This window comes from Pistacia vera, unplaced genomic scaffold (assembly GCF_008641045.1).
Source record: "Pistacia vera cultivar Batoury unplaced genomic scaffold, PisVer_v2 Contig1200, whole genome shotgun sequence".
Taxonomy (NCBI): domain Eukaryota; kingdom Viridiplantae; phylum Streptophyta; class Magnoliopsida; order Sapindales; family Anacardiaceae; genus Pistacia; species Pistacia vera.
The window spans coordinates 765-14971 of NW_022195250.1; the positions used below are offsets into that span (position 1 = coordinate 765).

Consider the following 14207-nt stretch of genomic DNA (forward strand, 5'->3'; position numbering starts at 1 on the left):
CAGAAAGGAGCATCCGTCAAGTCCAGGTCGCTAGGATGAAGATTGTCAGGTCGCTTAGGCAAGGGATCGCGCGAGATCGTGTTCGCTGCGAGTCTTGAGTCGAGCTCACCCCATCCAGGTCAGAGCGACCAAAGCCTCCAGTGTGACTTAGTTTTCAAGGCTCGTTCCTCAAACCTTAAAAACTAGGGGGCTTCTGTTATACCCGGGAAAATAAAGGGCTGACGTGGGAAAGTCACGTTACGGGTGACCTGCTCCCGTCAGGGCAACACGCACACGTCAGACCTGCTAATTTATATTGAGCTCACACGCGTTCTTTTTTCTGCATCAAGTCGTGCGAAGTCAGCTTGGAAAAAGGAAAATGGGACGTAAATCCGGATTACATCCTGACAATCACACCAACCCATGGATTTAGTGATGATTACACGTTTCAATTTGATATAAAACGAAGAAGACCCCTCCATTAAGGGGATTCGGCTTCTTTTTACAGAGAATGACTCTCTCTCTTTTGTAAAAGAAAACACTTACTTTTCTTAACCTTTTGTATGTCAGTCCGCCTCGCGACCTGACACACACTAATATCAATACATATCAGTGGATGTAGGACTTGCTACCTTAGCATCCGAACTACTTTAAAAGTCTTCTTTGCATTTATTTCACTTCATGCATCCATCATCACGTGTGTTAATTCATCAAATAGCAATATCCACGTGAGAATTGGTTGGTGCCAGAAACAAGCATCAACACGTATAATCAAAGATTATATCTCTGCATATTAAAAGCATAAAAGGTCAGCCGCATGGAGACAAAAAAATATGCATCACGAAGGAACATGGTGATGTTATCATATACCTGCATACTTCAGGCAATTCTTCAGGATCTGGTGGATTAGGAGCCATAACACAACTCAAGGAATCCCTCCAATTAGAAGCTGGTGATACGTACAAATCAAAATTGGAATTATATAGCACCTTGCTAGTTTGGTAATCACGGTTATAAAACTTTTTTTTATCTTCAGCATCTTGCTTATGAAATCTACGTATCCCATCAATCATTTTATCCAGCATGCTTACTGGAATGCCGTGATTGATAATCTGAAAGAATCCCCATTTCTGGCAAGCATTTTTAACTTGTTTAACCATCTCGGAGTGTAAATTTGCCTCTTTCCTGACGCCAGCTAAATCTATTACCGGGATAGTAACATTGGACTCTGCAGACCCTGATTTACCGAGCTTAAGGTTGTCATGTATGAATATCTTTGGAATCTTAGTCAGCCCCGGCATCAACAAGTCCATTTACACCTGCTTTTGTGTCATCAAATGCCTTCAATTCATCTTTGCGGTTGTAGCTGGATCCAGTTTGTGCATGAGTATCACTATCACCAGAGCTTTTCAGACTGGTGACCATCGTATTTTTCTTTTCGTTCTACGTCTCCGAATGTGAGATGTGAATGGGAGAGTTCAGGGTAATTAAGTAAATCCTTTGCGAGTGCTGCTCGATTATCGAAGAAAGCAATTTGTTTCTGTATATGACAAGACAACTCATGTGATTAGGATTATTCATACCCAAATAAAAAATATATAGTAGAGCAAGCCCTTCCAAAGTAACTGTTTTTATCAATAAAATTCTAATGTGACGGACCTTTTCAACAACATTTTAAAGCACATACAAATCTCGGGAAAAAAAAAAATAAAAAAATTCCACACAAACAAATATCTAACAGACCTCAGCATTGCTCGAATACGCATTGATCTTAATTTTTAACTATATAAATAAATATCAAATTAATTTATGAATTAAGGAGAATCAATAGTTTCAAAGGTAGTAAAAATATTTAACTATCTCTTGATAGTTGAATAGTTCGATACGAACTCTTAGTGTATTAATAAAAAAATTATGAGTTTAAATTCTTTTTCAATTGTTAATAGGGGAGGTTATAGAACTCTTATCCTATTGATAGTTTTAAAGTTCTAAAAGATTAGTTGAAATATGTATAAATTGATTTGAATATTTTGATAAATAAAATAAAAAATAAAAAAAGATGGTAGAAATATTTAGTGGGAGTGGGTGCTGGGTACAATGATTTTATTAAAACAAATTGTCACCAGATATTTTTATAATAATGCGATCAATTTAGCCCAAAACTCCAAGGTAGTTAACGGCTGACCATGAAGAGTCGAAAGACAATTTTACCCCTAATCTGTTCAACGATACAATACAATACAACACAATTCCCACCAACAAGGCAACAACCACCTTAATCAACACAGTCTGAGGATCATCATCACCTCCATTAATTGCAATATAAAATGAGTATTTATTAAATAGATGCAGGGAGTTGCATGAAAGATTATGGTTAAGTTCCTTATGTTCATTTAAAAAATTTCTAGTTTTATTTAATCAAAATATTTTCCATTTATCTTGACGGCTTCTTTGGTTTTCCAGGCGCCGGTATCTAAGGCAGTCATTCTGGAGGCGGAAATAACAGGGAACCTCGAACATAACTCATTTGGTTTAATATTATATCCATAATTTATTCTACTATTATATTTTAAAAACCAAAAAATATATTTGTTTTAATATTGTTAAAATTCTACTCTATTTTATTTATTTCATAAAACATTAATAATTATATTTTTCGTTAAGATAATCCAATTTCACTTTTTTTTTCAAAACACTATTCTAAAAATTATCAAATAATAAATCAGATGAAGCTTAGTCTTGTCTGGTGGCTTGAATAAAGAAGAGTTGTGTAGGCTATGTACAGTTGAGCTGGCTACAGATAAGTTAGACTTTGAAATTAAAGGAGGGAGGGGCAGTGAATGTAAGGTTTTAAAATAATAAAATAAAGGATAAATTAGTAAAATAATAAAAGAGGGAGGTGTCATGTTCTTTTGGGGTTATAGGAAAAAATGCTTTTCCCTTTTGGAGGTAAAGTGTGGTGACTTTTTGGCCTTTCCGGCGGTACGAACTTATTGACCGAATTAGCAATTCAAACTACCTTTGGGTAACCAACACTGGGTGGCCTAGCAGTTAACTAAGACTCTTAGATATATTATTCAAGAGGTCCTAAGTTCGATCCATTTGAGTTGCTAATAAAGGTGGTCACTGAGGGGATTTATCCGGTTGTCAATTTCAAGATCTCAGGAGATTAGTTAAGATAGGTGCAAGCTGGCCCAGACACACCCCATCATCAACAAAAAAAAAAAAAAAAAAAAAACTATCTCTGGGTGACCGAACGGTTCAAAATAGACTTTTTTGTGTATTATTTAAGAAGTCCCTCACTCTCATTGACTCTGAAAAATTTTATGACGTTTGACAACTCAAACCTAGTACATGTTGGCCTCATTCTAATTTTTTTTTTTTTAAATAGTTCTTAGAAATAGTGAAATAGAAATAGAGTATACTAATTAATTGCCCAAAATGCCCCTGAACTGTTAAACTTAATTTGACGGTGTTAGGGTTCAGGGGTATATTTTGATAGTCTCCTGCATAAATGGCAAGAGTCAAATATCAACAAAAGGTTAGGCGTAATTTTTAAAAATCTCCCTTTTATTTATAATAAAAGATCATCAAAAAAAATATATTTTTTAGTTTAAAAATAAAATTATATTAAAGTAATAGAAGTTGTATTAGTTAACAATCTTGATGTGTGCGCTTGGTTCACTACTTATGTTAGAACAGTTTTTGGTTTTAGAGCATTTAATCCTATTGTTATGTCTAAAAACTCACGCTAATGTTAGTTCAATAAGTGTCTAAAAGATAAAGTGTATTAGTTGTCAAGCCCATACCACCTCAAAGATATTCATACCAATCTTATCTCATTTTAAGAGATGGACGGATTAGAGTTCTTCATGTATCAAGACAACTTACAAAACACTCATTGCATTGATCTCAAATGTGTATAAATAGGCACCTCTCTTCATGAAAGGGGAGGCTGAGCATATATTTGAGCTTCATTTCATTATTTTTTTCTCTATAAACAAAGCTTTTCTCCATTCTTTCTACACCTTACGGGCAATATCATATAAATAGTTAGAGAATAATAAAATCACAGTGGACATAGGATTCGCTTTTGAGCATCTGAACCACTATAAAAACCCCTCTTCCCAATCTTTTATTTATGTTTCTGTAATAAATATAATCTCAGCACTATATTCAAATCTCATAGATTCATCACGTGTAATTTCTAAGACTCTTTTAGTACTTTACACGTAAAAGTCGTTGGTTTCCGAAATTAAGCATCAACACATATTATAGCACATTAATCGATATAAATTAGTTTATATAATGAGTTAATACATGTAAATTAGTGTAATAAGATAAGCTACCATGAATGGGTATCCATTTTTCAATGGGAGTAAACGACATCTCCCACCCAAGATTTGCCTTAATGACACTTTCCCACCCAAAGTTTATATTCTGTTAATATCCAAAATACACTTCATTTTCTCACCCGGCATTTGGCGAGTTACCAGGAGTTAGGGTAGAAGGGTTTTGTAAAGTGGAGGCTGGTGAATCGAATGGTAGTAACCGATTAAATATTCGTCGTCGAAATCAGTCAAAAATTAGCTAAGAATAGGAAACCTTAACTTTGCAGTGGCCAGCAATCGGTGAGAAATCAGGTGCTGGAAGGAGAGGGGTTTTGTAGAGAGGAGGTTGGAGGTTCAAATTTGTTGTCGAAATTGATTTTGAGTAGTAACGGAATATTAACTTTGAGTGGAAAAGTAGTATTTTGAAACCTTTGAGTGGAAAAATGTCCTTAAGGAAAATCTTGAGTGAGAAAAGGTTGTTTACTCTTTCCATGGACATTAAGGCTCCGTTTGATTCACTCTTGAAAATAGCATTTTGAGTTTTTCCAATAAAGTTAAACAGTAAAATTGGCTTATTCTCAAAATATTATTCAATTTCTTTTAAACCCCCCAAATTTGTTAATTTAATTAAACACCCCCAAATATTTTTTTTTAGAAATTGTAAAAACACCCCAGCAACCTACATTTATCAGATTCCGACCACCACTGTTGGAAGCTGGCCGGAATCTGGTATAATGACACACTACCGGCTGAATCTGGCCGGTAGTGAGCCAATCTAACCTTTTCCGGCCAGATCCACAGTGGATCTGGTCGGAAAAGGCCAAATCTACGGCCAACGGCAGTCGTAGCCAGTCGTCAACGACAGCTAAGATATGGTTGTCATTGACCATCAACAACGACCGTATCTTTGGCCGTCGTTGACTACCAAATGCGACCAGATCTGGCCGTCAATGGCCAGATCTAGCCGTAGATCTGGCCTTTTCCGGCTAAATCCACATCGGCGTACGACCGGTAAAATCCAGCCGGTTATATGCCGATACGACGACTCTGGCCACCCTTCGGCGATAGTGACCGGCTGTCCGTATTTAATGGGTGGGTTAGGGGTGTTTTTGTTAACTTTTAATATTTTATTATAGGGGTGTTTAGTAAATAAATAAACATAGAGGGTATTTTTATTAATTTTCAAATCTTACATCATAATACTTATTCAATTTAATTTGTTTCAAAATATTATTCTAAAAAGTATCAGAATAATTTATTAAATAGACCCTAAGTTATGTATGTGGCCTGACATCCGTAGAATCTTATAAATCTGTTTAATTCTCTCTGTGGGGGTGTGCATTTGATAATAACTCTTCTGGTCCACAAAATACAGAGGTACTTTGTAACTAATGCCTTATGAATTTGTTATTGAAAATGGCCTGTAGATAAAAGGAAATCCAGCCACATATTTGTTTGTTCCATAATGAGTTCTAATTCATGGTCTCAGTTAAAAGGAAAACTATTTGAAGCCTGAATTGATGTCTTAGATTCCAATTTGCACTGGGACTATTATTCTTACTTTTTGCCATTTAGACCAAATACAATGAACACGAATGTTACGTGCGATAGCAGTAAGCCAAAGCAGGACCACTCATTTTATCCATGATTATGATTTATGAACCAAATGTAAAGTTTTTATGAACCAAATTAATCTAACCTTTTATATAATTTTTATTTTTATTTTTTTTATGATTGGGATTGATCGAGCCAACTTACGGATACTTCAACTAAGCTCTTGGGACCCTAGAACTATCGATCAGATAAGAGCTCTAGTGGTTACCCTTACTAGCAACCGTAAAGAAACTCGAACTCAAGACCTCTAGAACAATACATCCAAGAGTTTCTATCAAACCACTCGATCACTCAAACTGTAAACCTTTTATATAATTGCACAGCCTAAATGAATACATTATTTTTTTTCTCCCGGTTACAGATTAAGTTAAATGATTAAATTGATTTATAAAAGATAAAACTATATTTAAAAATGAAATTAAAAATTTAACTTATTTGTAAGTTTGTAACACGTTTCCCCCTGAGAAAAAATTTATATGAAACAGTCTTACCACCTTATTTAATTGATGTGGTGCAATCGTCCAATAAAACAAAGGCCGTATGATCTATAATCTTGGGTGGCATGTAAGGAGGGATCTTGAAGACTACAGTATTTATAGACCAAATAACGAGTCTTTAGACATTGTTATTAGTTGAGTTGTTAGCCATCACCATTGGCCATGCAAAATGTTATTGCTTTGTTTGTTCTCCATAGGAACCAAATGCATTGTTCATGTCATAGCTTGACATGGCCCTTTAAATTGAGGAAATCAGTATTAAATGGATATGTTTTGCTTCTTTAAACATATGGTGTTTTCGGGAATTACATCTTTTTCTTTTTTTTTGGGGGGTTAACCCACTACCGACGTGGTGATGACATTGTTCAATAATATAATGACGTGTTGTCATTTACTGTTAATTTTTTTCTGAATAAATTAATCACCATAAAGCTGCATATTTGTGCATACTTATTAGGGGACGTTTGGTTGGGAGATATTTGACATTATTGGGGGTAAGTGATCTTATATTACTTCATTATCATATTTGGTTATCAAGTAATATAAGATATCGGTAATCTTCAAATATCAATAATGATTACTATTGGTAATATTGGAGATAATCTGATTACCTCCATTTTCTTAGGTATTTTAAGATTACCAAGATTATCTTATTTTGTTACAATTTTATCCCTTATTAATAAAAGTTTTGGACAATAATGCCTCTATTTTAAAAGAAATTTACATTGATATCATATTTCAATTTTACCCTTGTTTAATTAAAATTTTGGACAATAATGCCCTTATATTTAAAACAATTTGCAGGCCACCACTGTCACCTAGCCACCACTACCGACAGTGGGCCAACCACCACGGACCGCCACCGGAGTCCCTAAAAAAGAACGAGATTGGGTGGGAGGCACCGGGAGGCTTCGATATGGCCGTTTTCGGCTATATTGTCAAGGATCTAGCCGATAATGGTCAGGGATCTGACCGAAAATGGTCGTTTTCTGCCATTAATATGGTCAGAAACGGTCATATCATAGTCTCTTGGTCACGGCGAGCAACTGATGTGGACTTTCGGTGGTGGTTTGCGGAGCGGCAGCGGCAGTAGGAGGTGGAGGTGATTTTGTAATAAATTAAAGTTTTATATAAGCGGAGGTGTTTTATCTAAATCTGAAACATTGGGGATTAAAAGAAATTATTCAAAAATTAATAATAAAAATAATACTATATTAATATTTGAAAAGGAGACAATTTATTAATTTAAATAACATATCCACCAATTTATTCTCCATAACCAAACATATTAATATAACATAGCCACCAATTAATCAAACAGATTTTCCTAAAGATATTTCCAGTAATCTTCTAAGATAATCTATCTTTTCAGTGATCTAATATTTCCAATAATCTAACATTCCTGAACGAATGGTCCCTTAGTTTTTACAGTTTGAAATGTAGTAGGGGAGAGGTCCCATCAAGGCCTTTGGAGAAGTAAATTCTGAAATAGTCTTTCACATCTGTTTCTCTGTAAACGGAGGGTTTTCATCTGATAATAACTCTTTGATCGGTGCATAAACTACAGAGCTATTCTCCCTTGCAACTTGGGGTCTGAAGAAACACACCACTGAAATTCTTGGGCCTACTTCCTTCACTACTATGTGACTGACGCTTATGAACTTGTCATTGGAAATCAGCTGGAGAAACAACAAAGTCAAAATCAGTAAGCAAACGGGATATTATTCTGTTTTCCGCTAAACTAAAATTTTGATAGATAATTTCAATATAGTCACACATTAACTGTAGTCAGCAACTTGCCTGTAGAAGATCTCCGATGTTTATCACCATAGCTCCATCCATGGGAGGAACATCAACCCATTGGTTGTCATGAAGAACATGAAGACCGCCTGTTTGATCCTGTAAAAGTATGGTGATGAAGCTACCATCAGTATGCTTTTTGGTGCCCATGGTTAATTCTGGTTCAGGGCATGCTGGGTAATAATGACCCAGAAGGAGAAGCCCTTCTTCGCAATTAATTTCTTTCAAATGACTGGGACTGAGCCCAAGAGCCTCTAACAGTAACTCCAACAATGTACGCCCCTATCTCATCACATGACTTTTGTATTCCATCACTGTATCTCTGCAACTCCACAAATGTTTGCATTAGCCAAGTGGCTCTGGTTTTAAATACACAAGCAGCTTTGAAGAGAATCATAATGTCAAGTTGAATTCAGAGTTATAAGATACTATACCTGCATACATCTGGTAATTCTTCAGGATTAGGTGAATCAGGAACCAAATAGCAACCAAATGTATCCCTCCAACTAGCAGCCGGCGCATGGTAGAGATCGAAGTTGGACATGTAAAATACCCTTTTTGTAAAATCCAGCGTATAAAACTCTTTCTTCACCTCAGTGTCCAGCTCATGAAATCTACGAATCCCATTTCTTATCTCATCCAAAACACTTACCGGAATTCCATGATTGACGATTGAAAGAAACCCCACTTCTCGCTAGCATTTCGAACTTTGTTGACGACCTCAGCCTGTTTAATTGGATCTTCATGGATGCCCTGGAGGTCTAATATTGGGATACTTAACTGCAAATTATTTGCTGGCTTCTCATGTGGTATATTCTGTTCGGACTTGAACATACTTGGAACTTTTGTTACTCCAGCGTCAAGAAGTCCCTTGACACCAGCTTTTGAATCATCAAAAGCTTTTAACTCACTTTTCCTATTGTAGTTAGACCGATCATGACCAGTTTCTACTTGAATTTCTGGATCAGCACCTGTAACCATTTTTCTTCTCTTAATGAGGTTAAATTTCAAACAAACAATTATAAAAGCCTTTTGTTATCAAATTAATGGCAAGGGAGAGATGGAGGATCTTCAAAAAGCAAGTCACAACAATAAGTTTGTTACAAACTCTTGTGTCCTTCACTTGGATGGAAAATAATTCATTCCTAACACATCCAAAAGTATTTTTGTTTGATGGTCATTGCAACCACATATACCTGTGTCCACATTACTTTTCTTGAAGATCAGATTTCTGAAACTTTGCGCAAAAACAACCATTTTTTTAGAAAGGATAATGTGTGACAAGATTGACGAAATTTTTTTTTTTTTGTATTTTTCTGTACAATGTATTGTGGACATGATTCAAGAAACTAATTATAATGTACATAAAGAAAGAAGTCAAATACAATTAATTAGCTTGCTGATCTGTTGCCATGCTTGATCTACTACTGCCATTATTTCTATTTCTACACCTGGAGGCTATTGAAAATGGTTGCAGCTCCTGATTTCTACAAATTAATATATTCTTCTACCTGATTGTTATTTTACTGGGGCTTCATTAGATAATGTAGAGAAAACGACATATTCTCAACCAAGCTTTAGCGAAATGGAAGTTCTCAACCTTGGTTTCATAAATTTTAAATTCTCATCCTTAAATTAAAATAAAATCATTTAATATAACAGTTAAAAGGGTAAAATGATCATTTGTATTACATTAAATCTGAAATAGAGAGATTGAGAAGGGTTAATTAATTATGGAGCTGTGTGTTTTGTATGGTACATTTATTATAGTTAGAGAGTTAAAAACCCTGGCCCACTGAGGAGAAGAAGAAGAATTTGCGTTCATCTGTTGTGGAGAATCTTATAGAATCAATCTGGTGATAGTGGTTAGATGGCGGTGGCTGCAATGCCTGGGTGGCTGCAATGCCTAGGCGCTGGTGGTAGTGGTAGTGGCAATGGCTGGGTGATTGGAGATAGGATGATGTGAAGGTTAAAGAATAAAATATTATTAAAATAAATTTAAAAGTAAGATGGTTATTTTCCTAATCCTACTAATCTAGGAGTTAACAAGTAATTTATTAATTTATTTGTTAATGATAGTTTGATAATAACACTAAAAGTCAATAATGAAGTTAATTTAAGAGTGTAAACTTGAATTTATGAAACCAAAGGGCGGAAACTGCTAATTCGCTAAACCTAGGGTGGGAGCTTGTCGTTTACCTAATAATGTATAATGTTGTTGTTATGAAGTCATTGAACCGTACAGGGACTAGTCCCTACTGAGTCCTGACTCCAGATTTTATTTTTAATTTAACTTCTTAAAAGTTTTCAAGTGGAGTGAATATCTGAATGACTTTATAATGTTTAAGATCGTAAGCTTGATCTTCTGTAAGATCATGAATGCGATGGGCACTTATTTTCAAACAAAACCAAATAAAAAAAAAAAAAATTGACTTTGCTTTACAAGCGCAACTGCATTATTGAGTAAAAAAAATAGGTAGGGTAACAAAATTAAAAAATGTTAATGATATCCTTAAGTTTTGACTTAATTACAAGGATTATCACAAAAAATTCTCTACAGTCAGATTATGTCAGTTTTAATATACTTGTCATCTGATATTGTTGTGTGTGATTTTTTCACCAAGTTTGGAGTATTGCGAGGTTATAGCCAATCCAGAACCAGCTCGACTCTACCGATTGTCTGACCCAACATAAGCTCATCGAGTTATGACTCGACTTGTCACAAGCTAGTCGCGACCAATCCTTATAGTTGTTCAACCAATTCACAGATAACTTCAGATCTCGGATATCTCGAGAAAGATCAGATCGACAGCAATCGTTGCGCAATCATAGCGCCCAATCGCAAGAATATCAGAGTTGCATTTCAAACTTGATTATAATCCCTTTATTTTTCGCTATTTCCTTTGTACAAACTTTGTATATAAACCCCTTTCAACAATGAGAAAGGGGTTTGCAAATGTGATTAGGATTGTCATTGTAAGCTCTCACAACAAATACTAAGAACAGTGGACGTAGGCTCAAGAGTTCATCTCGCCGAACCACTTTAAACATCTCTTTGTTATTTTCCTTACTGCATTTCATTGTTTATTCACTACTGGTTATCTGTAATCATGCACACATTAGTTCCGGTTTTGACAAGGTCAATTGAATCGCTCTAGTAGGTGTATTTTTTGCATCAACATTTTGGTGCTAGAAAGAGGGCCTCCGCCACAATCTCAAAAATTTCGGTTCATAGCCATAGTGATCTAACCAATCAAGGCCCGAAATGGTACGTACAAGATCGAAAACTACCACCGGGAACCACGACAATGTGGAAACCACCCACTACGAGGTGCAACAAGACGCCGATGGGCATTGACCACCAATGTCGCCAACTCAACAGGCCACGAATAACTAGGGAGTAGGGACGTCAAACCCCGAGAACGGCCAACTGGTGGAAATGATCAGAACAATGGTTGCACAGGTGGTGCAACAGAACATGGCTGAGTTGAGAAATCAACAACCAACTGCATAGAACCTTGACTGGCCACACTTCACCGATATCACCTTCACAAGTCGGAATTCAGCCGATGACCAGTCTGGTTCATCAGCACCGAGAGGCGACCGACACCCCCGACATCACAAAGTACACTCTGCTCATGAGTGTGAATCCCGTGAGCAAACTAACCCCGGGAGATGACTAGGGAAATAGCCAATGGGAGAATGCCTAGCGATATCCCCAACATCAGCATGCCGGTTTTAACCCACGCCCAAGACAAGCTCGCGAGACGAGTCAAGTGCGCCAATTTGGCAATGACCGATGTTGCGGTTACAACTAACGTTGCAAGCAACATACTGATGAGCATGATAACACCTACCGGCCTAGCCATCATGACTCAACCTCACGTATCAATGCGCATAATGGAGGGGGCTCACAATTAACAGATTTACAAACTCACCAGCTCGAGGTAAGGCTGAACAGAGCCAACCAAGGCAATTACAACGAGGACTTGGATTGGGTGCAGAAAATGCTTGACAATCTAAGAGCTTGACAGAATAATGCGGTGGAAGAAATAGTGAGCTGTCCCTTCACAAAGGAAGTTCGCCAGGCCCTCTTCCCTAAGGATTCAAGGCGCTAGAAAGCAAGTTCGATGAGAAAAGAGATCTCAAAGACCACCTTGACACTTTCAATGACCTTATGGAGCTACACCCGGTTTGTGACTTAGCAAAGTGTCGCTGCTTCGCAGTCACATTGGTAGGGGATGCCAAGAGGTGGTACAAGAGGCTCAAGGAGGACTCCATCAATTCTTGGCTACAATTCTCCTTGCTGTACTTGCAACAATTCCAAGCGAGGAGACAGTTTGTAATGGCGCTCAGCTACTTGAGCAACATTTGTTAGGAGAGAGATGAAACATTGATATCATATTTAACGAGGTTTCAGAACAAGCAGGCAAAGGTCGCGGCTGCACTTGAAGAGTCGATCTAGACTTTGTTGATTGCAGGCATTAGGCCGCAAATGGAGCTGTGGAAGAGCTACAAAGTGAAGACCATGTGAGCCTGACAAGGTTTTACCAGATGGCTGTCAAGCATCAATGAGTAGAAAGCTAGCTAGCCACCCTAACCAGAAGCTCGCCAAGAAGAGCCTAAACAGGCAACAGGATCGCCCAACAGACAAGTGGAAGGGCCAAGACCGCAATAGCAAGGATAAAAACAAGTCCCAAAAGAGACAAAGAATAGATAACTGCAGGGACATGCAGCTTTTCCCTGCGATATGCAGAATATACCCTCATCACGCAAGACATAGCTCACATATATGAAGCCTCCCATGAGGCGAAGAGACTGCCCGCTCCAGAAAGAATAAAGGGGCTTCAGGCAGAAGAGATCGGCCCAATACCAATGAGTGTTGGGCTTTAAAGGATGCAATTAAAGATCTGAACATGAAAGGGCCACCTAAAAGAGTTTGTTAAAGAGGCACCAGCTCATGAAGATATTGGCGAGCAAAATAACCAAATCTAGCAAAACCCCAACCAATGCTAACAATGATGTCTTGGTAGGTATGATCTACAAGGAGCCTGATATAGCCAGGAGCTCAAGGCGCTCTCACGAGTAATATACCGGAGAGGCCAAAACAGACTTGGTCCCCCGAGTAGTGATGAGCTATGAACAGAAGCTGTCGAAGCGGCCTAGACAAGAGAGAGAGGTGATAGGATTCACAGTCGAAGAATGTGAAGAATCCTCTTGCCATAATCATGATGCGATTATAATTGTAGCCAAGATCGACAATGCCGGAGTACTGAGGGTGATGGTTGATGAAAGAAGTGCAGTGAACATCATTTTTTTAGGAGCTTTTCGAGAAATGAGGTTCACGGAGAGGGACTTGAGGGCATGCTGATTGCTGCTCTATGGATTCATCGGGGACAGCCTAGTCCCCAAGATCGACTGGCCCGTGACTCTGGGGACAGAACCCAAAATCAGGACGATGATGGCATAATTCCTAATGGTGGACTGCCTGACCACATACAATGCCACCCTCGGAAGGCCAATCCTAGACGATTTGAGTGTAGTCACTTTAATGCGCGGCCAAGTAATGAGGTTCCCAACTCCAGATAGGATTGCGATGATTAGAAGCTACAGAAAGGAATCTCGGGAATATTACAACCGGGCCATTAATGCTGCACTAAAATGACCGCTCCCGAGAACCATGGTCATCATAGAGTCCAAGCCACACCCCGAACCTCTTGAGGATACAATAAATCCTCGCATCCATAAGGAAGAGCCCGTAGTAGGGCCTACAAAAGAGCTGCGAGAAATACCTGTCAATGAGGAAGATCCAATTCGTGCATTAAAGGTCAACAGCAGTCTGAGCAAAGAAATGGCCGACAATCTGGTGGGGTTTCTGAAGAAAAACCTTGACATTTTCACATGGGTGCATGCTAACATGGTGGGGATTAGCCCGAGGTAATGTGCCATAAATTGAACATCGACCCAATAGCTCGACCAATAAAAA

The 14207-nt window shown here is 37.7% G+C and overlaps 1 protein-coding gene and 1 pseudogene across 1 annotated transcript; both read right to left on the bottom strand.

Moving 5' to 3' along the window:
• Window positions 1–849: 849 nt before the first annotated feature.
• On the bottom strand, window positions 850–1404 carry LOC116112708 (1-aminocyclopropane-1-carboxylate oxidase homolog 1-like; the record flags this gene model as incomplete). Its single annotated transcript, XM_031398822.1, has 2 exons — window positions 1299–1404; window positions 850–1216 (listed from the first exon to the last, which is right to left on the bottom strand). Coding segments are annotated over exons 1-2 (473 nt in total), but the record flags the coding sequence as incomplete, so codon positions are not given.
• A 6281-nt stretch (window positions 1405–7685) lies between these two features.
• Window positions 7686–9377, bottom strand: LOC116112639 (annotated as a pseudogene).
• Between the last annotated feature and the right edge of the window lie 4830 nt (window positions 9378–14207).